Raw genomic sequence first — 24900 nt, 5'->3', positions numbered from 1 at the left:
GATTCTTAGATTCTTGGATTCGTAGATTCTTAGATTCTTAGATTCTTAGATTCTGAGATTGTTAGATTCTTAGATTCTTAGATTCTTAGATGTCTTAGATTCTTAGATTCTTAGATTCTTAGATTCTTAGATTCTTAGATTCTTAGATTCTTAGATTCTTAGATTCTTAGATTCTTAGATTCTTAGATTCTTAGATTCTTAGATTCTTAGATTCTTAGATTCTTAGATTCTTAGATTCTTAGATTCTTAGATTCTTAGATTCTTAGATTCTTAGATTCTTAGATTCTTAGATTCTTAGATTCTTAGATTCTTAGATTCTTAGATTCTTAGATTCTTAGATTCTTAGATTCTTAGATTCTTAGATTCTTAGATTCTTAGATTCTTAGATTCTTAGATTCTTAGATTCTTAGATTCTTAGATTCTTAGATTCTTAGATTCTTAGATTCTTAGATTCTTAGATTCTTAGATTCTTAGATTCTTAGATTCTTAGATTCTTAGATTCTTAGATTCTTAGATTCTTATATTCTTAGATTCTTAGATTCTTAGATTCTTAGATTCTTAGATTCTTAGATTCTTAGATTCTTAGATTCTTAGATTCTTAGATTCTTAGATTCTTAGATTCTTAGATTCTTAGATTCTCAGAATTTCTCTAAATTTCAAATACTTGGATTTTCCCTTTTTTCTACCTTTTAAAACCCAAAATTTCCTTCCAGATCCATCTCCACCATGCTCACAAGGGTCCCAATGCTCATTCTCGCCTTTTTCGTCGTGTTGGCACTGTGCCAAGAGCCTGAGAAGCCGGAAAAACGGCCTGCGTTGCTGTCTCGTTACGGACGTGCCGTTCTTCCACGTTATGGTAAACGGTCTGGCGGTGGAATGATGAGCAATATGGAGTCGGGTGGTGGCTCAGGTTGGTTTGATGGGCAGTGGTTGGGCAAGTTGTCCTACACTTGTCCTAGCTATTAGGTTTAGGTATAGGCGGAGTTAGAGATTTTAATTGCCCTTAGCTTGGGCAAATCTAGGGCATGATGCCCTACCTTGTCCCAGTTTTTTTTTGACATATGGACAAGTCTACGGTAACTTGTCCTAGATTATATTCCTATAACAGAAACATAAAACAAGCTTTGGGCAAGTTAAGGACAAAACTTGGGCAAGTTGTCCTACCTTTCTTGGCTTAACCATATGGGAGAGCCAAGACTTGGACAAGTTGTCCTATACTTGTCCTAGCTATTAGGTTTAGGTCAAGACAGACTATGGCTACTAGGCTGACGACTTGGGCAAGTTGTCCTAACTATTTTGCTTAAGCCTATGGGCAAGACTTGGGCAAGTTGTCCTAACTATTTTGCTTAAGCCTATGGGCAAGACTTGGGCAAGTTGTTCTACCTGTTTCGAAAAAGGGCAAATCAAGGACAAGACTTGAGAAAGTGTTCCTAGTTATTTTGTCTTAAGCACTTAGGCAAATCAAGGACAAGACTTAGACAGGTTCTGAACAAGGAAAGTTAAGGGCAAGACTTGGGCAAGTTGTTCTTCCTCAAAATATATAATGCAGTTTGCCAAAGTCTTGTCCCTAACTTGCCCATGTGCTTAAGCCAATAAAGTTAGGACAACTTGCCCATTTATGGAAAAGACTTGGGCAAGTTGTCTTATCTGCCAACTTCGTCTTAAGCCTATGGGCAAGTCAAGGACAAGACTTGGACAAATCTAAATTTTTAATTTTTCAGAAGAAACCTCCGAAGTCGTCTGCCAACTCATCGATGGAAAGTACATCTGTCTTCCGGTCGACGCGGTTCGCTTCCGCGCCTTCTTCTAATCTGTCCCTTTAAATTGTCTCTCGTTTCTCTGCGTCTCCAACCATCTCTCACTCTCTCTCTCTATATTTATTATAATTCATGGAAAATTAGAATAAATTCGTTTGTGGTGTTGTTATTTGATGTTCCGAGAAGAAGAAGAAGAAGAAAAAAATACTTTATCCAATACACCCGACAAGGGACCATAATAATGCAAGATGATAACATGGGCAAGGCTTTCGGGGAATCGAAATTTCAAAATTCAAACTGCAAACTTCTTGTTCGGTGGAGCGCGCTTGCGCGGCTTGAAAACTTAATTTTCGGAATATGTTAAATAGGTTTAAACACACATTTTAGGTGGAAAAAAACAAATATAAAAACCGGAAAATTTCGAAAAAAAACTATTTTTGAAATTTTGAATTTTATTGAATTTACCGGGCTCAAAATGTGCGAAAACTTCGAAAAAACGACCGAAAATCAATAAAAACCAGTTTTTTGCACGAATTTCTCGAAATGTGAATTTTGGCGGCGCGCAACCGCGCTCCGCTGAAATATATGAGAAAAAATGCAAAAAATCGATGAAAAACGAATTTTTCATAACATTTTCTGCAAACGCGCTCTATAGAACAGACGAAATTGCAGTTGGAATTTTTTTTAATTACAGAAAATCCCAGAATTTCGCTCAATGAAGGCTGACTGGTGGAAGATCGGCTCGAGCGACGAGCATGTGCAAAACGTTCGATTGTTTGATGAATTTCACCGCTCTGTCGTGTGTCATCATTGTGAAATCGGCGCCGTTGACCTGAAATGCAAATGCGCTCCATTGAGAATTTTGAGATTTTTTGAAATTTTCCTACTTTTTCGGGAAATTGAGCGGAAAACTCGAAAACTTCCAAATTTTGAAACTTTGAAAATCTCAAAAATTGAAATTTGCTAATTTCCGTAAAATCAGAAATTCGGAATTCGGTAAAATTACAATTTTTAAAAAATTCAAAAAAAAAATTGAAATTCCAAAATTTCGAAAAATTTCAGAACAAAATGAAAATTGGAAATTCAGAATTTCGCTAAAACTATGATTTCCAAAAGTTTGAAAAACCTGAAATTAAAAAATTCCAAAAATTCTAAAAATTGAAAGTCAGAATTTCAAAACTTCGGGAAACCCAAAACAATTCAAAAACTTTTTAAAAGTCTGGAATTACAGGAAATTCGAAATAATTCAGAATTCCCAAAATTTCAAAAAATCGGAAAATTGAAAATTTAAGATAACCCCGAAAATCCCAAATTTGGGACATGTTGGGAAAATCCAAAAAATAGGAAATATTCAGAATTTACAATTTCTCTGAATTTCAAAAAATCTGAAATTCTGAAAATTCATAACTTGGGAAATTCACAATTTTGAAAAAAACTGGAATTCTGAAAACTCTGAAAAATTCTGAGTTCTCAATTTTGGGAATTTCTAGAAATTCGGAAAATCTGTAATTAACATTGTTCTTTAAATCTAGAATTTCAGGAAATTCAGAAATTTCAAACTCTATATATTCCCGCCAAATGGAACTTTTCGTGATCTACAAAAACTTTACAAAAATCAATATCTTCTGCTCAAGTACCATAAACACCCTAACAGAACGTCACCCGGACCGTCCACTTTGAGCCTATATATCTCACTTCTTTTGAAAGATATCAAAAAGTTGTCAACTGATAAAATGTTTATCATGATATCAGCAACATTTTTTCAGTTGACTACTTTTTGATATCTCTCACAGAATTTGAGATACATGGGCTCAATTCAGGTGGCGTTCTATTAGAGTGTTTCCTGCAGATTGTTTTTGATCCACCCCAACCCGCGGTCAACCCCAAACCCACCTGCAAAATCTTATCATGTTTCCTAAGCCCCGCCGTCTCCGCCGGCGATCCCGGTTCGACATTTGTGATATAAACTCCAGCATCCGGATACTTGAAGGGGGCTTGGGTGGGATCCTGATCGATTCCGCCGCCAATTTTGAATCCAACACGAATTGTGACATTTCCACGAGCATCGACGACTTCTTGTTTATGAAGTTCGACGGCAATCGACAAACATTCGATTGCCTCGCCAGGCATGTGCCCGTATGCAGTCATTTTAGTGCTAAAACTGGCGGAAATTTGAAATTCTTGCTTTGAAAATCGAAAAATCCGAAAAAAAAACCAGTAAAACAATGTCGAAATTGTTTGAGAACATCGAAGACGAAGGGTACACATGATGACTCATCTCTTGTTCTCTAACCCACCCTCCTCGTTTCCCATACTCTCTTGTATACCCTCTTCATGACCCTTCTTTCTAAATTTGCATAGTATATGTGTTATGTTGAAATGTGTCCTTGTACACTTTTTCCCTTTTTCGCCGGCGATAAAATAGAGAGAAAGAGAGACACAGAAAATGGCCGTGGAAGAGAAAACTGCAGTTTTCAAGACCAAACATCGGCCTTTTTTACGATTTTTGATTGTTTTTTCATTCAAAATTCCCGGAAAGTCGATTTTTCTATCTAATTTTACAATTTTTCACAAAAAAATTTTTGTAAAAGTACTGTATCTTAAAGGCGCATGCACACAATTTGTCAGCCGGGTCTTGCAACGATTTTCTAAAAATCTAAGATTATGGAGAATTCTAGCATGTTTCAGGCAAATAGTTATGTTTTTTAAAGTTTTTGACAATCAATTTATGATTTTTACACAATTTTTCAGCTGAAAAATCTCAAACATAGGCTAGAAAACCCTCAAAAAACGCAGCAAAAACAAAACTACAGCAAATTAAAGGCGCATGCACAAAATTTGTAAGCCGAGTATTGCAACGATTTTTGAAAATGTGACATTTTATGATTTTATTCGGTTTTTTAGGCGAATATCTAGATTATTTTATTTTTAAAAAATATTTTTATCACACAATTTACAAATTGAAACACTTTTTCAACCTAAAAATCTTGAAAATCCATTGAAAATCACGAAAAACGCCTAGAAATAAAACTACAGTACCTTGAAGGCGCAAGGCAAATTTCCTCTCTCGAATCTCACACCGATTAGCTTTTTGCCTCTTTTCTAAAGATTTTTCTCCAATTTTTCTAATTTTCAGCAGCAAAAATGACTCAAGCACCGTCAGATACCAGTGACTATCAGCGATTCGACGAGATGCTGCTCCATTTGGAGCCACGTGGCGCTCGAATCCCCTATAACATTGTCTACGACAAGGATGACAATATTTGGGTGATTTTTCAGTGAAAAATTCTAAAAATATCGATTTTTCAGGTCGCTTCCAAGGGCGGACTCTATAAATTCGATGGAAAATCGTTGAGAACGTTGTACGAGGACAAAAAGTTTTTCAAAAAACAAGCACCTTTTCCACAAGTTCTCTATCACAAAAATCGGGTTAGAAAAATTTGAATTTGGCGCCAAATCTCCCAAAATTGACCGAAAATTTCGAATTTCAGATAATCTACACATCCGCCGATTTTTCCGATCGAACTACGCTGGTTAAGGTGATTTCACTGAATGGTGATGTGCTCCACGAGTCTTTTTTCGATGGTTTAGGTTAGAAAATTTGAAATTTTTGGCCTAAAATTCGATTCTTCCAGTAACTTCTATGACGATCACCGACGAGGGCGATTTGTACATTTGCAAGCAGACGAATCCAGGAGAACGAAAGAATTCCATTATGACGTAATTCGAATTTTTGAATTTCCCGCCCAAAAATCCATATTTCCAGAACCCACTTCGATTGCCCTATTGGCTGGGAGATTGTGGCTGAATCTAACGTTGGCGAGGCGTTTACGAGGTGCTGCGCGCTTGACAACAAAACTTTGGTCACGATTGTCAGCGATTTTCCCATGAATATGTACTCAAAGTGAGCGATTTTCAAGCTTTTAGCCCCAAATATTCGAATTTCCCGGCGTTTTTTCCTATATGTCGTGAGGTCTGGTGTACTGTACGCAAAAGAAGATGCAGAGGAGATGCGTACCTTGCACCGAATTTTACGACAATTCTCTAAAAAAGCGAAAGCTGGCTGGAACATTCGTTTTGAGCCGTTTTTTCTCGATTTTTCTGCATTTTTTGCCTAAAATTTCGAAAAATTCCAGCCAACGCATTGTTTTCTACGATTTGGAGACGAAACAGGCGACAAAGACGGTGTCGAAGACCGGAAAAGGGCCCGGAGAGATTTATTTCCCGAAATGTGTCAAAAAGTTTGGAGATGATGGATTCTTGATTACGGATCGATCGGGAAGGTTTATGGAGTTCAAGGTGAGACATTTTAAATGGAGAAATGCTGAATTTTCAGAAAATTTTGGCTGAAAAAGCCGATTTCGACCGATTCCAGTCATTTTAAGCTGTTTTGAGGCATTCTGGGCTTTTTCAAAGCGATTTTTGCCGCTGTTTCGCTCATTTTTCACCCTGAAAACCCCAATTTCAGAAAACCGGCGAATTCGTTGGCATCCGTGCTGAAATCGACGCATTCCTATGTGAATCGTTCGCCGTCAAAGATAACGAGGCTCTGATGGCACTGACTGGCATGGTACGTGATCCAGATGAGCAGTTGATCTGTGACGATTGGCTGGAGACGATTCGGTTGGATGGATCCACGTGGAGAGCTGAAAGAGAGAAGAAGAGACGAGAGACGGCAGAGAAAGAGGAGAAAGGAGCGGATAATTGAATTTTTTAACCTTTTTTTTCATATGAAAATTTGAATTTCCCGCCATTTTTTTAGTCTAGCTAGTACCGAATTTTTCATAATTCTTATGTCAAAAAATTTGAATTGTTTTTCTATTTTTTCAAATTTCCCCATATTTTATTGCCTTGAAAATTTTGAATTTTTTTGAATTTCCCCCCATTTTCCCGCCCGAAAAATTTGAATTTTTTTGAATTTCCCAACTAATTTCCTCTCTTCTGGGTCCCCCTTTTTTCACTTCATTCCTCATGATAGCTTTCAATTTTTCCGTTTTTTTTGTTTTTTTGAACTGTGATTTTTAGATCTATTTGAATGATTTAAAAGAGATTTATGCGAGATTTTTATATGAAAAACTGAAAATTCGAGTTTTCAAAATTCGAAATGGGTCATGACCTAATTTTTTCTAGGTCACGACCTAATTTTTTCTAGGTCATGACCTCATTTTTTCTAGGTTATGGCCTAATTTTTTCTAGGTCATGACCTCATTTTTTCTAGGTCATGACTTCATTTTTTCTAGGTTATGGCCTAATTTTTTCTAGGTCATGACCCAATTTTTTCTAGGTCACGACCTAATTTTTTCTAGGTCATGACCTCATTTTTTCTAGGCAATGACCTCACTTTTTGGTCATGACCTAAGTTTTCTAGGTCATGACCCAATTTTTTTAGGTCGTGACCTAATTTTTTTTAGCTCATGACCCAATTTTTTCTAGGTCATGATCTCATTTTCTGGGTCATGGTCTAAAACAATAGAACTTTCCTAGATTGTATTGGTAACGGAACCTAGTCATTTTTCAAATAAAAATGTCTCATTTTATTATTCCAGGAGTATACGAGTTGAAACTTATTCAGGAGCTGAAAAAATGTATTTAAAAAGGTGCAAAAAAAGGGTTAGGAGCACAGTGGAGTCGAACCCCTGGCCTTTCGCTCAAAATGCAAGCGCGCAAGCCAGTCGGCCACGCATGCACGATGAGGAGTGGAGTGCGGAAGGCGTATATGGTCTCTCCTCTCTGGAACACAGGCGACAAACAATTGATAAAAAACTGATATCTAAAATAATGTTAGGAAAAGTGGGTCTAAACCAGACTGACTTTTTCCAAGTGTCCACAAATAATCGAACAAGATCAAAATCAAGGTACAAATGGAAAAGAGCTAAAACAAAAATTAGGCAACACTTTTTCGTCAATAGGGCGCTTAGTAAAATGATTTAGTTACTGCTGAGCAATTGCTCAATTTTCTGGCCCTACTCTCTGTCCTCTATTCTATGTATTATTCTATGTTCATTGTTGGAATCTGATTATCATGTATTTTAATGTTTTTTTCCTTTTTTTCCACGATTCTTGCAATCGTAAATATATAAATAAAATAAATAAATAAAAAGGGGAGAGGGGCGACTCACAATCATGATGAGCGCATGTCTCTTGTGGCACAATCTCCACGTGTTCGATGGATCTTCGCAGATTTTTGACTGAAAATCAAATTTTCAGATTTTTAAAAACAATTTTTTGGAAAGAAAATATATAAATCTTAAATACCAATTTGCAAACGACTCAACTAATGTTGTACTCATTCTAGTTCTGGGGGACTTTTTCTAAAAATTTGAATTCAGGTATTTTTTTTTCAATTTCCCGCCAAAAACAAATCTATGACATCATCCTGAAATCCCTCAAAAAGTACTTTAAAAATTGCATTTCTCTCAATTTTTTCCCAGAATTTTGCACATTTTCTATTTGTCACGGACCCGAATTTTTGCCCCCCCCCCCCCCCCCCCCCGGGGGACCGCCTATGTGTCTGCAGAATAATTTTCTTTGTTCTCTTTTTTCGAAAAAAAGCTTCAACATTTTTATTTTTATCCATAAAGTTCTTTTTTTCGGATTTTTAAAAAATACATAAAAATTGACGGATCTAGCGAGAGAAAATAGAGTTTTTCGATCTATTATTTGAAATGTAAAAGCCCGCGAAAAAAGCCATAATTCAAAAATCAAAAATCATCATTTATTAGCCACAGAAGTTCCGGGAATTTCACTGGCACGGCGTGGCGAGACCACTGTAGGCGATTTGGTTACTGTAGATTGATGAATTGATGTGGACATGGTGGCAATCTCAGTTAGAACTGACTCGGGAGCTGAAATTATTGGTTGAGAGTATTTTAAATAAATGTAAAAAGGATTTGGAGGCCCGAGGAGTCGAACCCCTGGCCTTTCGCTCAAAAGACGAACGCGCAAGCCAATCGGCCACGCGTACAAGTTGATAAGAGAGGCGCGGAAGGCATATATAAATGAGGGGGAGGGAGCGACTCACACTCATGATGAACGCATGTCTCCTGGGGCACTATCTCCACGTGCTCGGTGGATCTTCGTAGATTTCTGTCTGAAAATTTTCAGATTTTTAAAGAAAAAATAAATAAATCTTACCAATTTGCATACGGCTCAACAATGTGGTGGTCATTTTTAGGTATTATTTTGGGGAGATGGAGGAGGTGGGTTCTGAAATTTTGAATTTTTAGAAAATTCGACGCGAACGTAAATTGACAACACAAATTGACCGTCAGCAAGCGCGCTCCGTTGAACAACTTTTCCGGCGCGATATTCAAATTAAATTTTTTCGGTCAAAAACTATTTCGGCTCAAATTTCGGCCAGAATTCCAAATAAAAACAGCAGAAAAGCGGCGATACAGAATTTCAGAGTTTCAGTCGATTTTCCATTAACACGACCATTTTTTCACAACAATGTGACAAAAAAGACCAGAAAATATTGTAAAAAAGCATTGGCGATGAAAAACTTGTAAAGTAACAATTATTGGGGAGTAAAAATGTTTTAAACTTTCCAAGAGGAGTGATTTTGCATATTTCTTGTTATTTTGTGCTTTTTTGCTGTTTTTATTTGAAATTCTGACCGAAATTTGAGCCGAAATAGTTTTTGACCGAAAAACTTTAATTTGAATATCGCGCCGGAAAAGTTGTTCAACGGAGCGCGCTTGCTGACGGTCAATTTGTGTTGCCAATTTACGTTCGCGTGAAAATTCGAAAAATAAAGAAAAATTTTGAGGTTTTTATTCTGAAAAAATTGGCCAATTATAGGATTTTTTTGTGTGTATATGACAATAGAAAAAAAAACAGAAAATTGGCAGAAAATTGAGCAATTAAGGAAAAAAAGTTTTTGAAAAAGTTTAAAAATTGAAATTGAAAAAAAACGAATCGGATTTGGAGAAGTCAGAAAAATCGGCGAAAAAACCGAAATTTCAGAAAAATTGAAAAATTTCTGGAATTTTAATTTTTTCTGAAATTTTTAAAAGTTTTCGGATTTTTCGAATTTTCTGGAATTTTCGAATTTTCAGAACTTCAAGAGAAAATCTAGGTTTCGAGAAATTGCTGAAAATGTTGAAATTCCACAAAAATGCCAAAAATTTCGAAAAATCTGAAAATTCCGATTTTCCATAAATCTAAAATTTCCAAAATTTGAAATTTCACAGAAAATGGGAAAATTTGAAAATTATGAAAATTCAAATCTCAAAGTTAAAAATGTTTGAAAAAAATTTCAAAAAAAATCTTAAAAATCCGGAAATTCAAATTTTTGAAAAATCTGAAAAAGTCTGAAATCTCAAGAAGAAAATTCTCAGATTTCCAAGGTTGTGAGCTTCAAGATGAGCCTAAACACGGTGCAAATCGGTTAACTTTGATTGCCGCTCAGAAAACACGCGACGCACAGCCGCGACGCATCCGAAATTTCAAATATCACTGAATCCGGGCGTGTTTGGGCTCATTTTGAAGCTCCAACTGGGCTGAGTTCGAAATTTGACATTGAAAATCAAAATTCGCAATTTCCGAGCTTCAAAAACGAAGAAATTTGAAAAAATTCGATAATTATAAATTTTCCAAAAATTTGAAAATTCAAGTTTTCAAAAAATTTTAAACTTCAATAAATAGAAAAGCCTAAAAATCAAAAAAATTGAAAATCTCCTCTCTCATCCTCCTTTCCATCTCTCAAGTAGTTCCATAGTGGTGCACCAGGAAGTTCTTGAGTAGCTTCAAAAAAGTGGGCGGAGCCTAACAATTTTCCAGAAAACACACAGAGAGTGTTCTTAGTCGTTTTGAAACAAAAAAAAAGAAAAAATTTTGGGGAAAAATTCCCCAGAGATTTTTAGGAGGGAGAAAAGTTTTGAAAGTTTTAGAAGAAGAGAAAATTCAGAAAAAAAGGGAAAAAGTTCTGTTTTTTGACAAAAAAGGTGTCACTCAAAAGACATTTAAGCATGAGCAATGACACTACAAACTACAGAAAATCTGAAAAGTCGAAAAAATTCGAAACCTCAATCAAAATCCAGAAAAACCAACAAACTTCTAGACCAGGACCAAAAGTTCTGCTTTCTGTTTCTAATCGAATTACAAGAATTTAAAGGCGCATGGTCCTATGTCAGAAAAATTTTATCGGATTTCCAAATGCCTCGTGTCTTTCTGGTCAAAAACATGTTCTAATTGGGTTGTATTTTTCGGGAAAAGAGACAAAAGATGACTGATCCCACGTCATCTGACAGGAGCAAAGTTGAAAACAAAGAAGAAAAAAGAGTTTTGGCTCGTAGAGGAATCGAACCTGAGGCCTTGTGGGCAAAAGCCAAGAGCGTTCGCCACTCGGCCACGTGCGCACTATTGCAAAAGAGAGGTAGAACGCGTATAAGGAGGGGCGGCTTTTCGCGCTTTTTCGCGCTCCATCAAGAGGCGCCCGTGGGATTAAGCGGGATGAATGAATTTCAGATAATGTCCAAATATATGAAAAAAAAGAAAAAATCTCTCAAATTTTATTTTCAGTGGAAAATTTTTCACACAAATACGAACACAATCAAATCTCATCCATTTATCCAATTGTAAGATAAAAAGGTTAATTTCCATCATCCAAAATCCGCGACAGCTCATTCAAGTCCTTCAGCATGTCCCCACGACGGTCCTTGTCCGTTTGGCACTGTTCCAATTTTTGGCTAGCTTGTTTCAGCATGTATTTGACGTTGGACTCCATCGAGAGCGGTGTCGACTCTTCGTAGATCCAACGGCGAACGCGGCACTCGTCTTTGACAAATCTGAAAATTGAGAATTTGGTTGGTAGATGGGTTTCAAAGCGTCCAGGTGTCCATAAAAAAGAAGCAAAAAGGGTTTTGCCCCAAAAAGAATAGAACCCCCAACATCTGGCTCAAAAGTCAAACGCACTAGCCACTCGGCCACGCGCGCAAACTAGGTAAAGGAAAGCGGAAGGCGAGGACAAGAGGGCGACTCACTGGGTCATGAAGAACTTGCTCGCCGGATAAGCGATATGTTTCCGACGGTCTGCCAAATCCTCATCATCCGGTCCCGATTCCTCCTTTGATGGTTTTCGAACTTCCTGAGAAGGATGAGCAATCACTGGAGGCGATGGTTGAGTTGGCATTTCAGATGACGGTGGTTGTGATGTCGGAGCAGTGACCATCGGATCAGTGACTCCAGAAGTCGTTGGAGTTGTTGGAGTCGTGGAAGAAGGTGGTGGTAGAAGTGGAAGAGCTGGGGCTAATGGTGCTGCCTGTGGTGGTGGTGGTGGAATAGGTTCAGAAGACATCGAGCGGAGTGGAGCTGGTTTGGCTTGAGGGAGAAGCTTGGCAGATGCATCTGGTTTCTTCTGCTGCTGAACCTTTTGAAGAGAGGCTTCCGGTGGAGGTGGAGTTGGTTCTGGAAGTTTGTAGAGGTTGTTAAAGAAGCAAAATAGGTTTGGATTCCCAGAGGAATCGAACCCCAGAACCTCTCGCACAAAAGTCTAATGCGCAAGCCAGTCGGCCACGCGCGCAGTTGAGCATTAGAGGTGCGAAGGGCGTAGAGACAACCGCACCTTCTCAAAATTTTTCAGAGTGCCGCCGACACAAAAAACCAACATTTCGAAAGCTCCAAAATTCCACGTTCAGCCTAATTAAGCCTAATTAAGCCCAATTAACCTCAAACTCACTCTCTTTGCTCGATTTCTTCGCAGATTTCGACGATTTTCCAGCCTTTCCAGCGCCAGCCGGTTTCTTCGGCGCCGGCGATCGTGCCAACTTCTTTCCGCCACTCTTCTTCGACGATCTCTTCACTTTTCGCTTCTTGGCACAACACGAGAAAAATCCTTTTTTGGACTTCTTAGATTTTTTCGCTTTTCGCGGTTGACGCATACGCGATTTGGACTTGGTCTTGGTGGTGACGGTTTTAGCAGATTTCGTGGATTTTGGAGACTTTGGAGATTTTGGAGCTTTTGACGACGCCGTCTTTTTCTGGAAAATATCGATTATTTGTGTCGGCGCTACTCTGAAAATTGCGAGAAGGCGCGGCGGTGTCTATGCCCTCCGCACCTATTCCTTCAAATGCGCGCGTGGCCGAGTGGCTAGCAACCTAGACTTTTGAGCCGGAGGTCCGGAGTTCGATTCCTCTCTGGGCTCAAAAGTCTTTTTGCTTCTTTTTTACTTTGGCAAGAGCGGTTGTCATGTTTGATATTGAAGCGGAGTGAGTGCTCGCTGATTGAATCGAGTAGACGAGATGGGAAAAATCGAGAAGTGATTTGAGATATCGATTTATTGATCGCTTGGGATTTGTGGCCAGAATGTGGTATGCGGATTATAGGAGCGTGTCAAAAAAATTTAAAGAATTTTACGTATGAATTCAAAAATCTAGGTGTCCAGATGTCCAATGCAAACTTTTATTGAAAAAATCCCAAAAATAGAAAAAAAATTAAAATTAATCAACATGAATGAAGGATTTTCCTCCAAGGAACATCTCGAAGTCGTATGCTTTTTTTTCTCCGCAGTTTTAGTATGGTCCGAAATTCGGAAGATTGAATTGTCCAAGCTTTTACAAGTCAGATTTCCCATTCCTTTTGCTGTCATCATAACTGCTACTGATCCTTGAAGTCCTTCACGAATCGAATTTTCAGTGACTTGAATATTTCTAGAGAGATAGTAACTGCCGCTGATAAGATCTCTTTCGACAACGTTGGTTTCCGAAAGAGGTCCTGGGCAATTGCCATCTTTTTTCCAGGTGATTGCAAGTGATGGAATTCTCTGGAAATTTGAGTTTCAACGCTTAAGTATGAAACATGACAACCATTCTTGCCAAGGAACTGTTCTACAAAAGAAGCAAAAATGTTTTTGAGCTCGAGAGGAATCGAACACCAGACCTCCATCTCAAAATTCTCTTGAACTATCCACTCGGCTACGCGCGCATTCAAACGCTAAGGGTGCGGAGGGCGTAGACAACACCGCGCATTGCAAATTTGCAAATTTCTGGCGCCGATCGGCTCAATTTAAGAAAAATTCAAAAATTGTTTTTTCAAAACTAACAAACGTACTGGAAATGGAAGATTAAATTTTGTAGTCCGCGTACCTGTGTCAATGGTCCACAAACGTGTTCATATCTCAACACCAACTCATCACTCGTGTCCCTCAAAGAATTCATCTCCTGGAAATGGATATACCGTACACCTCGGGTGTGCTCTTCATCACAGAAATTGCGAGCTGAAAGGAATAAATCAAAATGTCTATCTGTGTGTCTGTTTGTCCATACTCTCGTAGAAAACTCTGATCGCTTTTCCGTAGGGATACCTCCAATCTCCATCTCCAACCACAACACTCAATGCCTCGGTATCCACATATTTGAGCTCTAAAGTCGTATTTGGAGCCACCGAGATTAGAAGTACTCCGGATTCTTGTTCCAGTTCAATGGTTTCTGAATAAAATGATTTTTGAAACTTTTGAAAAAATGTTTTTTTTGCAGAATTTCTAATTTTCAAACGCCTACGAAAGGACTTCACACTTGTTCAATCAATTTGAAAATTTAGTATTACACAGAACAAATTTAGAGCTTCATTTTTGTAGTTAACAACTTTTTGGTACAAACGCGCTCCAATGAGATACGGGCTGTCAAACGAGACGCAGTAGTCAGCGCGCTCACATCGGCGTCTCGCTAGACTGCATGTTTCTCATTAGAGCGCGTTTGTACTAAAAAGTTGTTAACTACAAAAATGAAGCTCTATTTTTGTTCTGAATTTTCTCAAAATTTCAAACAATTCTATCAACTTTGAACTAGGTTTCCAAGCACTCGAAGTTGTCCGAAAAGTCTGTCCGTGTGTCTGTTTGTCCAATACCTACCGTTAACATCCCAAACGGTCACATTTCCATCTGGATTTCGGATTTTCAGAACTTTATCCTGATACATGTCATTTCCATTACTGCATGCTTGCTGTGTTGAAGCCCAATCAGCTGGAACGATTCAAAAACTACAAAAACTACAAACTACAAACTTACCGCTAGCTAAACCCAGCCATGCTAGATGGAATAGAACATTCCAGAGAATCATGATTTCAGCGAAAACTGAAACTGAATGATTTCTTCCATCCGTTGGCTTTTATGCATGAGAATCGGTTCTCATACTTTTTCGATTTTCCCATTTTTGAATTGCCGGGGAATCTGAGAAAGGTAACAAGGAATCGAAAATCAGTTACAGCAGGAAAAACCCGTCGTTCTATGTGATCTAGGCTTGGTTTTTTTTGAGTTTTAGAGAATTTTTTCTTTTTTTTCTGAAAATTCAAAAAATCTTTAATTCAAACATGTATCAAAATTTTTTGTTGTTGTAAAATTTGTAATGTTCAACCGTTTACAAAAGCACTTCGAACTTTTTCAATCAATTTGAAATTTTGAAATTATACAGAACAATAGTAGAGCTTGATTTTTGTAGTTGAGAACTTTTTTGCAAAAACTCGCTCTAACGAGATACGCCAGGTGGAAGTGCTTCAACTATCGCTCCGCGCTTGTATGGCGCTGCTTTTTTTTTTAAAGCGGCGTATCTCAACAGAGCGCATTTGCACAAAAAAGTTGTCAACTACAAAAGTGAAGCACTCTTTTAGTAAAATATATTCTCAAAGTTTCAGATAAATTGAACATTTTTGAACCGAATTTTCGAGTGCTCAAAATTGGTCGTTTTTACAATGGTTCCCGATTTCAATATAGCGCACTTGTTACACACAGAGGCATAGATAGATCTCTACAATGATGACCCTTTTCTTGAATAAAAGCTACCATTTGTCCCCATAGACCCTCTCTTTCCATACGTCGTTATATAACCTCCCCGTATCGATTTTTCCCAAAATGCCCCGGTTTCGTCTTCTTGCTCTACCGACAGTGGTTCTTGGAGACATTGCAAAGCTCTGGGACCCAGTTGAATTGTAAGTTTTAGAAAAATTTTTAAATTCCCCTTTATCAAAACCTTCAAATCTTTAGATTCGAAATATCACAATGCTCGAAGAATATGGTCAAAATCGTTCAACTAGCAAATACTTCAAAACTCAAACTTTCTTTATGAAACAGAACATTTCATATCATTGGAAAGTACTATTTCAAAGTGGTCTCTTCTGCGAATCTTGGAAATTTCAAAACTCTCGGAGTTCGACATTTCGAACTTGATCAGAATCAAAAGTTTGAAATCAAAATTGCAAGAGACTCGAATGATGTTCTGTATTTTTTCTGGGACGATGAGTTTCTAGGAAGAGCTGTCTTGCTCTTTTATCTATCCCACATTTTCAATTGTCCATTGAAGTATTTCGTTGCGGGACACCTTTTCCTTCGAAAGTGTTCCGATTGATCATTGGATGACTCATTAAGAAACAAAATGGAGAAATCGAAGATATATATGCTTGTTTTGAAAATGAGGAGGACTTAAAATGGACATTGGATAACTTGAAAGCTGAATCGCTCACTTTCGATTTCCCAAGTTATCAAGGACAATTAATTTCGCATTCATTGAAATTTCATTCCAAACTTCTCACAATCGGGAACTCCGGATGGTTTATTATCGATAATCTTGTTCTGGCAGCCAAATCGTGTATGCTGATAAGTCTTGAGAAGTCTAAACTGAGCAATAAGGATTTGGATGCATTTTTGAGGTTGTGGATGACTGGAGAGTTCCCGTGTCTTCAGTTTCTTGCTATAAAGAGCGAGAGTTTTAAAGGTGGGGGGACAGGAGATTTTACGGGGGATTTTTGTAGCTAGAGTATGCATTTTACCGTGACGGTGTACAACGCTTAACGCCACTCTGCGTACAGCTGTCGTCCTCGCCTTTATGTATGCAATCGGGCGACCTCTTTCTCTTTGCCCGTGTAGCTCAGTCGGTAGCGGCGCCGCACCCTCAATCATCTCCCCACACGTTCAACTCCTCGAGGGGCATATTTGAACGGAATTTCGAGAACATTATTTTTTTTCATGTCCCCCCACCTTTAATGATAAGGAAAAGATAATGATGCATCGCCAATGCAATGGAAAACGAAACACAGTGAGTGCCTTAACTCGGTTCAAACTTCCTATTTTTTAACGAATTGATGAGTAAAATTTAGAGCTCGACAAGTTCTTCAAAATGATATAAAATTCGATGAGTTTTGAAAATTAGGTTTTTTGAGCAGGACGCGCTAAACATAGGTCATTTGCAAGCCCTTAGTTGCGGGCTCTGGCGTCTAGCAGCCTTTCCTTGAATATCTGAGTTTCGAAACATATCGAAAGTTACGTTTTTTTATAGAGTTTTTTAAGTCCTACATTCTGCAAGTCGATTCATACAAAAATAGCAAGTTTGAAGAAAGTTATGATCAATTCAGAAAATATGTAAGCTTCAATCGCTTATACTTCTATTCGAAATGGAAATTTTTAGACAATTAAAAAAGCAACATGTACAACTTAAAAAGGTCTTCAAAATAATATAAAATTCCATAACTTCTGAACAAAATCTTTCCGAGTAGGATGCGCTAACCTTAAATGCCGGCCCTTAGTTGCGGGCTCTGGTGCTTAGCGGCCCCTCCTCAAACATCTGATTTTCAAAGTTTATTGAATTTTAAATGACTTTACAGAGTTTTTCAAGTTCTACGTTTTGCAAGTCGATTCGTTAAAAAATTATCAGTTTGAAGCAAGTTATGATCTATTCAAAAAAAGTATTCATGTTGGCTGGTTTGAGAATATAAATACCCTAACTTCAATCACTTGTAATTCTGTTCAAAATTGAAATTTTAGCTTGAATCAAAAATCAAAATGTAGAATTTAACAAGATCTATTATTTTTTTTATTTTTAAATGACAAGTTTCAAACCTGAAGACTTAAAACAGCCGGGCCACCCCCCCCCCCCCCCAAATAAGTAATGACTTCTTTTCGGCCTTTGTGTTTAGTGAAACTTTGTAGATCTTGACAAATGGTTAACGGCTTTTGTGTACAAACGCGCTCTATTGAGATGCGCGGCGTGGGAGAGCTCTAACTGCTGTGCCTCTCTAGACTGCGTATCTCATCAGAGCGCGCTTGTATAAAAAAGTTGTCAGCTACGAAAATGAAGCGCAGTATGCGTTTTGTGTATATTGGAAGTTTCAGGCAAATCTAGAGACTTTGAGACCTTTCAAAAATGCAAACGCGCTCGGTTGAACTAAAATGTCTTCCTTTGCAGAATCCTGAAAATTCTTGTCGAAGTTATCAGAGGAGTCGGCGTAGAAAACGAAGATGACGTGAAAGCAGAAGTCGAGCTGATATTCTTTCCAACACCTCGATTCGTCTTGTATTTGCTTTGAGTTCTGAAACGTTGGCCTACTTTTTCAGAGCTGCACTTTAACAAATCAATTATCTCAATTTCTGTGAGAGCTATCGAAAATTTGAAAACTAAGAAAATGTTTATCTGATAATGATTACATTTTATCAGTTGACAGATTTTTGATATCTCCTATAGGAATCGAGATAATTGAGCTCATATGATAATTTAAAGATTTCATAAAAGTAATAAATATTTAACACCTAAAAAAGTTTTGTTACAGAATGAAGGTTCTAAATTTTTAAATGTAGTTTTGCTGACTGTCCTAGAAACCGAGATAAAGCCAGTCGACATTTAAGAGGCGAGACGCAGACGAAGAGAGACTGTAACTGTCTGCGTCTCTCAAACTTTTAAATGACCGTATCTCAGCTTCTAAAAGAGCTAGAAACTTGGTTCTTTTTGTGTTTTAAAGCATTTTTGTTGTATTTTTGAAAAAGAAAGAAAAATTTTCAAAAAAAAACTTTTATCACAAAGAAGAAAGTTCCTTTAAGCTTCCGCCAACGAGACAAAGACATGGATTAGTGCGAAAAAATCACGACAACTTTTGACAACAAAATAACCCCAAATGTTTAAAGGAAGTTGATACAAAAAACAAAAAATCAAAAGACAATTAATCGGAGTAAACGTTAAAGGACCAACACTTGCTAGTGACCAAATACTGAAAATCAGAAAAGCGAGATTGATGAAAAATGAGAAAACGCAAAAGATGTGATGAATGTTGAGAGTGGTCTTGTCGAAATTCACCAGTGCACGAGCAGTGGCAACAGCCATTATGAATAGGGTCTGAAATTAAATTAAAGTCAAAAATTCCCTTTCAAACGGTACAAAATTCATAAAAATTGGTTTGGTGGGACCTGAGAAAACCTGGGAAACAGGCATGTTGGTATCAGACGCCTACAAACGCTATTCAAACTTTTTTGATTTGGCTGAAAACTTCAAAATACACTGAACAAAACTAGAGGTTCATTTTTGTAGTTGACACCTTTTTTTTTGCAAACGCGCTCTAATGAGATACGACGGTTGGAATTGACATACTTGCGGCACCACCTCTCGGAGACAACGGGGTGACGCCGAGCGTCATATCTCGCCAGAGCGCGTTTGCATCAAAACGTCGTCGATTACAAAAAGGAAGCTCTAATTTTGCTCTATATAATTCCAAATTTTCAAAGTGATTGAAAAAGATTAGGAAAATGATTTTTTTTTGGAAAAATCTCTTTTTTGTTTGTTTTGATTTGAAAGTTTCTGTCGATTTGTATAACACTTACCACATCATAAACAGCGATTGCGTAATAGAACAATGGATGGGCGAACCAGCCATTAAAACTTTTGGGAAAAGGTTCCCAAAGAACGAATTTCTTCCGGAGCATTGCTTCGAATATACAAAGAGCAGTGGCGACGACATAACAGAGTTCGAATACGACTACAGTAGTACATCCGCCACGGACCAGACACGAGGAGAGGCAGCAGAGGGGTTCAAGTTCCAGATGACGAGATTGGACTCTGAAATAGTAAAAATTGAAAATTTGAAAATGTTGTGATTCAAAAGGATGCGCTAAACTTGGGGAGCAGCCATTACTAGTCCCTTCTTAAGCGGCCCTCTCAAACATCCGATTTTCAAAATTTATCAAAATTTATATTAATTTATAGAGTTTTTCAATTCCTACATTTTGGAAATTGATTCATTGAAAAATATTTAGTTTGAAGCAAGTTATGATCTATTTAAAAGTATGCATGTTGGTTTTGTTGGAGTTTATGTCCACCCTAACTTCCATTGCTTATAACTCCCTTCAAACTTAACATTTTGAGACAAACAAAAAAGCAAAATGTGTAAATTGACCAGCTCTTCAAAATGATATAAAACTCCATAAGTTTCTAAATTCCAGATTATTGAGCAGGACGCGCTAAACTTGAGACACATGTGAGACCCCAGTTGCGGGATTCGGTGTTTAGCAGTTCCTCCTCAAACACCTGACTTTTACAACTTGTAGAATTTTAAATACTCTTATAGTCCTTTTTGAGCCCTACATTTTGCAAACCGATTTATCCATAAATAATGAGTGTGAAGCAAGTTATGATCTATTCAAAAATGTGCATGTTGGCTAGATGGAGGATATGCGGGCTCTGTTGTTTAACGGTTCCTTCTCAAAAACCTAATTTCTAAAACTTATTAAAATTTATATAAGCTTATAGAGTTTTTAAAGCCCTACATCTTCCAAGTTAAATTATTCAATAAAGTTGGGTTTGAAGAAAGTTACAACCATATAAAAACTCAATGTCAAAAATCAAAACATGCGCCTTTAAAGATTCCCAAACTCACTTTGTATGTATCGGTGCTACTTTGTTGGCCTTCATTCGATTTCTGAACATGATCACTTTTTGATATTGATGGTTTACAGCTTCTCCGATCTTCTCAAAGTACTGACTCATTTTCCAGTACATCACACGTAGAGCACCGGGAGCTTGATCTGGAAATTTCAAAATATGAATTTCAAAATAAAGGGAAAAGTCCGGGCTATCGGTGTCGTAGACATATACATCCGGTTTCTTTCTTCTATTCATACTACCCCCACCTGCTGAGCTCTTTTTGCTCGAATTGTCGCCTCCGCGTGGCTCCTTGACTTTTGGAATTTTCATGGCTCGTTTCCCGTTTCCGTTGTTGCCTGGAGTGGAGGCAGGACCCACTTGATTCAGCTGAAAATTTTTTTGGAAAAAATGAGTCATAAATCTGAAATATGGTTTTTGGAATTTTTCAAATTTTTCATAAATTCCGTAACTGTCAGCGAAAACTTTCAACACGGCGCCCGCTTCTGTACACCTTGAGCGCTTTTGTTGTTTGTGCGCGCATGGCCGAGTGGCTAGCGCTGTTCGTTTTTGTCAGAGAGGCCGCGGGTTCGATGCCTCTAGATGGTAAATCCTTTTTTCTCTTTTTTGTAGGATTTTTTGTGAAAAAGAAAAATTGGGGAAGTGAAATTGAGTCAATTTTTAGCATTTTCCAACATACCGTAAGCCCTATTACAGAAAGCTGATCTATACTTGCACTTTGAGCAAAATTTTCTATAATTCTATAAGAGATATCAATAAGTGGTCAACTGATAAATTGTTTATCATAATATCAGCAATATTTTATCAGTTGATCGATTTTTCATATCTTTTACACAAACTGAGATATATGTGCTTAAAGTTAGCGGTTCAGGTTTAGAGTGTTACGATATTTTTTGGATCCCAAAAGTTCGAAACTTGAAAAAATCTTTAAAAAGTACAAATTCACATCTAATAAGTTACTAAAATTTTTGTATGGGGAAGAAAAATGAGAAAGTGCTACATGCAAAAATTATGGATTTCAAGAAATTTTCTTTTTGGAAAATTCTTGTTATTTGAGAATTCTGAAGCATTCTAACTTGAAAAAAATTGCAAATAATCCTTTTCTTTTCTTTTTCCTTTGAAAACAAGAAAGAAAAACCCATTTACCACCAGTGGGGTTCGAACTCGCGACCTCGTGGACAAACCGCAGTCGCGTTAGCTTGGCCACGCGCGCACATTGTTAGATGCGGCAAATGGCGTACACAAGGGCGCGGCTTTTCGAGCCTTCCTTACCTTTTTCGGCTGCCCATTTTGATTTCCATTTTGAACCCCATTTGTATTTTTCTTAACAACGGGTGTCTTTTCCGGCGGTACCCAATATTCAACCATATTTTGATCCGGTTTGTGACGAGGGCGACGGAATTCCTGGTCCGCGAAGTATCGTCGATTTTCCTGCAAAAAAATAGCTGGTTTTCTCAATAGAGCACATTTGCCACAAAAAGATAGATGCATAATTGATTTATAATAAGGATAAGGATACTTTAAATATCCATGCAGTATAGTGCTCATGCTTTAGGTGTTAATAGAGTTAGCCTTGTGCAAAACGCGCCCCATTGATGAATTCTCAATAGAGCGCACATGCTATAAAAACCTCATCTTGCTCCTTTGATGGGGTGAGTCCTGTGAAAAGTTGGACCGTTGCCAAGTTACGTAACAGCTTCAGATTGTTTTGACGGATTGCCTATTTTCAGAATTTCAGAATTTCAGATATTTCGAAATTTTGTTTTTCAAAATCGATTTTCTCTGAAACCTACCTTCTCAAACTCGTTCATCATTACTTAGAAAATATAGAAAATTGCTCAGCTTTAAAAATATTCAAGAAATTTTTTTTCAGTTATGTGAATATGTCTCTCCAGAAGCAGAAGAAGAAAAAGAAGAAGTCGATTCCTTTGAAGCGAATTCTAATTCCTTTTTTTTCTTCAAAGTGGGCGTCGTCTTTTTTGGCCAAAATGGACCCCACTTTCAAGCAGTTTTTTGCCTCCGCTTTTCTCCGATTTTTTTTTCGTTTTTTGACGGAATGGAAAACGGGAAATAGAAGAGGAAGTTTTGAAATGAAAAGGTAATTGTTGGGAGATTTAGGTTTTTCGAAAAAAATGAAACATTTGGTGTTTAGTGTACTAGGATTCACAGGAAGAATTAAGCTCCGCAGCTCACAGAAGTCACTCGATCAAAGGGGGTTTGAAGGTTTCAATTTTTGTATTAAAAGGGATGTAAATCAGTCAGTTTTCGACTATACTCAAAATTTTAATGATATTAATATTTGGCTCATTAAGAGATTTGAAATGAGTATAAACATGACCTACTTCCCAGAATTTCGGTTTTCGACACTCCTTATGCGCCTTTAAAGGAGGCGAGACAGCAAAAATTTCGGGGGACAAAATCGCGCCGCGCGTATGTAGACCATCGGTCGTCAGGCGCCTTCGCGCCATCGTAGCTCAGCGGGTAGCGGCGCTGTACCCCTGAACTGCCTGTCATGAGTTCAACCCCTCATGGGGGTTCTCTATGCAAACTATCAGGAAAACTTTTTTTTTGGTGTCTGGCCTCCTTTAAAGTCGTAAAATCGAAAGTTGGGAAATCCTAGTCGTGTTTATACTCGTTTTGAAGCTCATGTCATTCCAATCATGAAGATGTTAGATATTGTGATTTTGAACAAAAATTGACTGATTTAGGAAGCATTTTATAGGTCTCGATCGAGCTACGAATGTTCACAGAAGACAACTGCATTCAAGGAACAGGATGAGATTTTCCCCTATGCTTATAATTAGCAATGGAGCGTGTTTTGCACAAAAAACTATATCGAAGTTTTGAATTTTTGCTTTTATAGGCTTAAGGTTATAGGTTCAGGCCTTCTTTTCTCACCACTGGAATAAGTCAAGGTTTCAATTTTCAAGTAAAAAAAAAGCTGTAAATTAGTCAATTTTTGACCAAACTCAAAAGTTTAACCATATTCATGTTTGGCTTGTGAAGGGCTTCAAAATGAATATAAACAAGACCATGATTTCTCAATTTTCGATTTTACGACTTTAAAGGCGCATAAGGGGATCGAAATTCGAAATTCTGGAAAGTGGGTCATGATTATACTCATTTTGAAGCTCATGTCAAGGAAATCGGGAATATATTAAACTTTTTAAGTTAAGTCGAAGATTGACTGATTTACGACACTTTCAGGTCGTATACAATTTCCCCGAAACCAAAAAGGTTAGAGTCAATAAGAGTTTATAGGAATCGTAAAAATCCTGAGAATCCGTTTAAAAAAATGATTTTCAGACTTTTATACATCACTAAAGTGAACAACAACAACTACTACTTAAATAGGGTTGAATAGAGTGGAAAAAGGGGAACAACATAAAATAACAAAACAAGGAAATAGGTAAAAAGTGCACAGTTTAGATCTTTGAAGACACCAACAAATGCGCTCTATTGATAATTTGGAGTATTTTGAGTTAATGAGTCTAACTGAAAAGCAGTACTTGAGGGCTTCAGGATTCTTAAAATTACACATTTGATGGGTGGCAGGGACTACGGTAGGAGATTTAGTGGTTGTTGGTTATTTCGATCTTTTACCAAACACCCCATCACTGAAATCTGGGATCCCGATAAGCTGAGAAAGCGGCGGACACTTCACCTCCTTCCGCGCTTCACAAAGTCGACAGCGTGGTGTCGGGGATGTGCCATGCGCCAAAGTGCGCATGGTCAGGGGTTCGAGTCCACATTGGGGTTTTTAGTTTTTTTTTTCTTTTCACTTTATTTTTCAAATATAGATCACTACAAAAAAGTAAAATCAAAATGCCGGAAAAAAGTGAACAAACTGAACAGACTCCCAAAAAATAATAAAGACACAAACCACAACTCCGAAACTTCAGACAATGAAGTTTCGCACCCCATGGGGTCCATTCAGACTAAGAAAAGAACCCCATTAGCTAAATATTTCTATTGTCTGGGTACATTTTTGACATAGTAAAAAAACCAAAAAAAAGAGCAAGTTTTTTGCTCAAACTCCCGCCTACACGTCTAAATTGAATTGGTCAGCAAGTGCGCTCCAGTGAACATTAATTGAAAATTTTGCAGATTAAAAAAAGAGGATTTTTGATTTTTCAGATTTTCTCGATTTTCCAGACAAATTGTGCACTCTAATTGAACGCCACACCTATCGTCAACTTTAAGCCTGTATATCTCAGTCCCTTTACGAGATATCGAAAATTTGTCACCTAATAAAATCTGGCAGATGATGTGATAAACATTTTATCAGTTGACAAATGTTTGATATCTCTTGTAGGAACCGAGGTAATTGAACTCAAAGTGAATGGTGTCTACGGTACATAGAAAGCAACTCAAACCATCCGCTTTGAGCTAAATTATCTCGGTTTCTATCAGAGATATCAAAAATTTGTCAACTGATAAAATGTTTATCACGTCATCAGCCAGATTTTATTAGGTGACAAATTTTCGATATCTCGTACAGGGACCGAGATAT

General features: G+C 37.5%; 6 protein-coding genes across 6 annotated transcripts; 2 read left to right on the top strand and 4 right to left on the bottom strand.

Moving 5' to 3' along the window:
• Nucleotides 1-744: 744 nt before the first annotated feature.
• CBG23020 lies at nucleotides 745-1810 on the top strand (the record flags this gene model as incomplete). Its single annotated transcript, XM_002643050.2, has 2 exons — nucleotides 745-910; nucleotides 1722-1810. 2 exons carry the CDS (start codon nucleotides 745-747, stop codon nucleotides 1808-1810), a joined length of 255 nt encoding a protein of 84 aa, XP_002643096.2.
• Nucleotides 1811-2469: 659 nt separating this feature from the next.
• Nucleotides 2470-3905, bottom strand: CBG23021 (the record flags this gene model as incomplete). The annotated part of the gene is made up of 2 exons (XM_002643051.1): nucleotides 2470-2589; nucleotides 3651-3905. The coding sequence occupies 2 exons, from the start codon at nucleotides 3903-3905 to the stop codon at nucleotides 2470-2472; spliced, it is 375 nt and encodes a 124-aa protein (XP_002643097.1).
• A 996-nt stretch (nucleotides 3906-4901) lies between these two features.
• On the top strand, nucleotides 4902-6465 carry CBG23022 (the record flags this gene model as incomplete). Its single annotated transcript, XM_002643052.1, has 7 exons — nucleotides 4902-5024; nucleotides 5067-5186; nucleotides 5249-5348; nucleotides 5393-5477; nucleotides 5524-5661; nucleotides 5894-6056; nucleotides 6226-6465. The coding sequence occupies 7 exons, from the start codon at nucleotides 4902-4904 to the stop codon at nucleotides 6463-6465; spliced, it is 969 nt and encodes a 322-aa protein (XP_002643098.1).
• Nucleotides 6466-8468: 2003 nt separating this feature from the next.
• On the bottom strand, nucleotides 8469-8925 carry CBG23023 (the record flags this gene model as incomplete). The annotated part of the gene is made up of 3 exons (XM_002643053.1): nucleotides 8469-8602; nucleotides 8779-8847; nucleotides 8892-8925. 3 exons carry the CDS (start codon nucleotides 8923-8925, stop codon nucleotides 8469-8471), a joined length of 237 nt encoding a protein of 78 aa, XP_002643099.1.
• A 2424-nt stretch (nucleotides 8926-11349) lies between these two features.
• Nucleotides 11350-14813, bottom strand: CBG23024 (the record flags this gene model as incomplete). The annotated part of the gene is made up of 8 exons (XM_045244619.1): nucleotides 11350-11545; nucleotides 11741-12164; nucleotides 12436-12736; nucleotides 13352-13519; nucleotides 13842-13972; nucleotides 14022-14117; nucleotides 14606-14716; nucleotides 14762-14813. The coding sequence occupies 8 exons, from the start codon at nucleotides 14811-14813 to the stop codon at nucleotides 11350-11352; spliced, it is 1479 nt and encodes a 492-aa protein (XP_045097699.1).
• A 3738-nt stretch (nucleotides 14814-18551) lies between these two features.
• Nucleotides 18552-22201, bottom strand: CBG23026 (the record flags this gene model as incomplete). The annotated part of the gene is made up of 6 exons (XM_045244618.1): nucleotides 18552-18848; nucleotides 19331-19565; nucleotides 20383-20530; nucleotides 20636-20756; nucleotides 21660-21818; nucleotides 22181-22201. The coding sequence occupies 6 exons, from the start codon at nucleotides 22199-22201 to the stop codon at nucleotides 18552-18554; spliced, it is 981 nt and encodes a 326-aa protein (XP_045097697.1).
• Between the last annotated feature and the right edge of the window lie 2699 nt (nucleotides 22202-24900).

Source organism: Caenorhabditis briggsae, assembly GCF_000004555.2.
Source record: "Caenorhabditis briggsae complete genome, chrIII, whole genome shotgun sequence".
Lineage (NCBI taxonomy): Eukaryota > Metazoa > Nematoda > Chromadorea > Rhabditida > Rhabditidae > Caenorhabditis > Caenorhabditis briggsae.
Note: the sequence above shows the minus strand (reverse complement) of the source record. Positions and strands in the feature narration are given on the sequence as shown.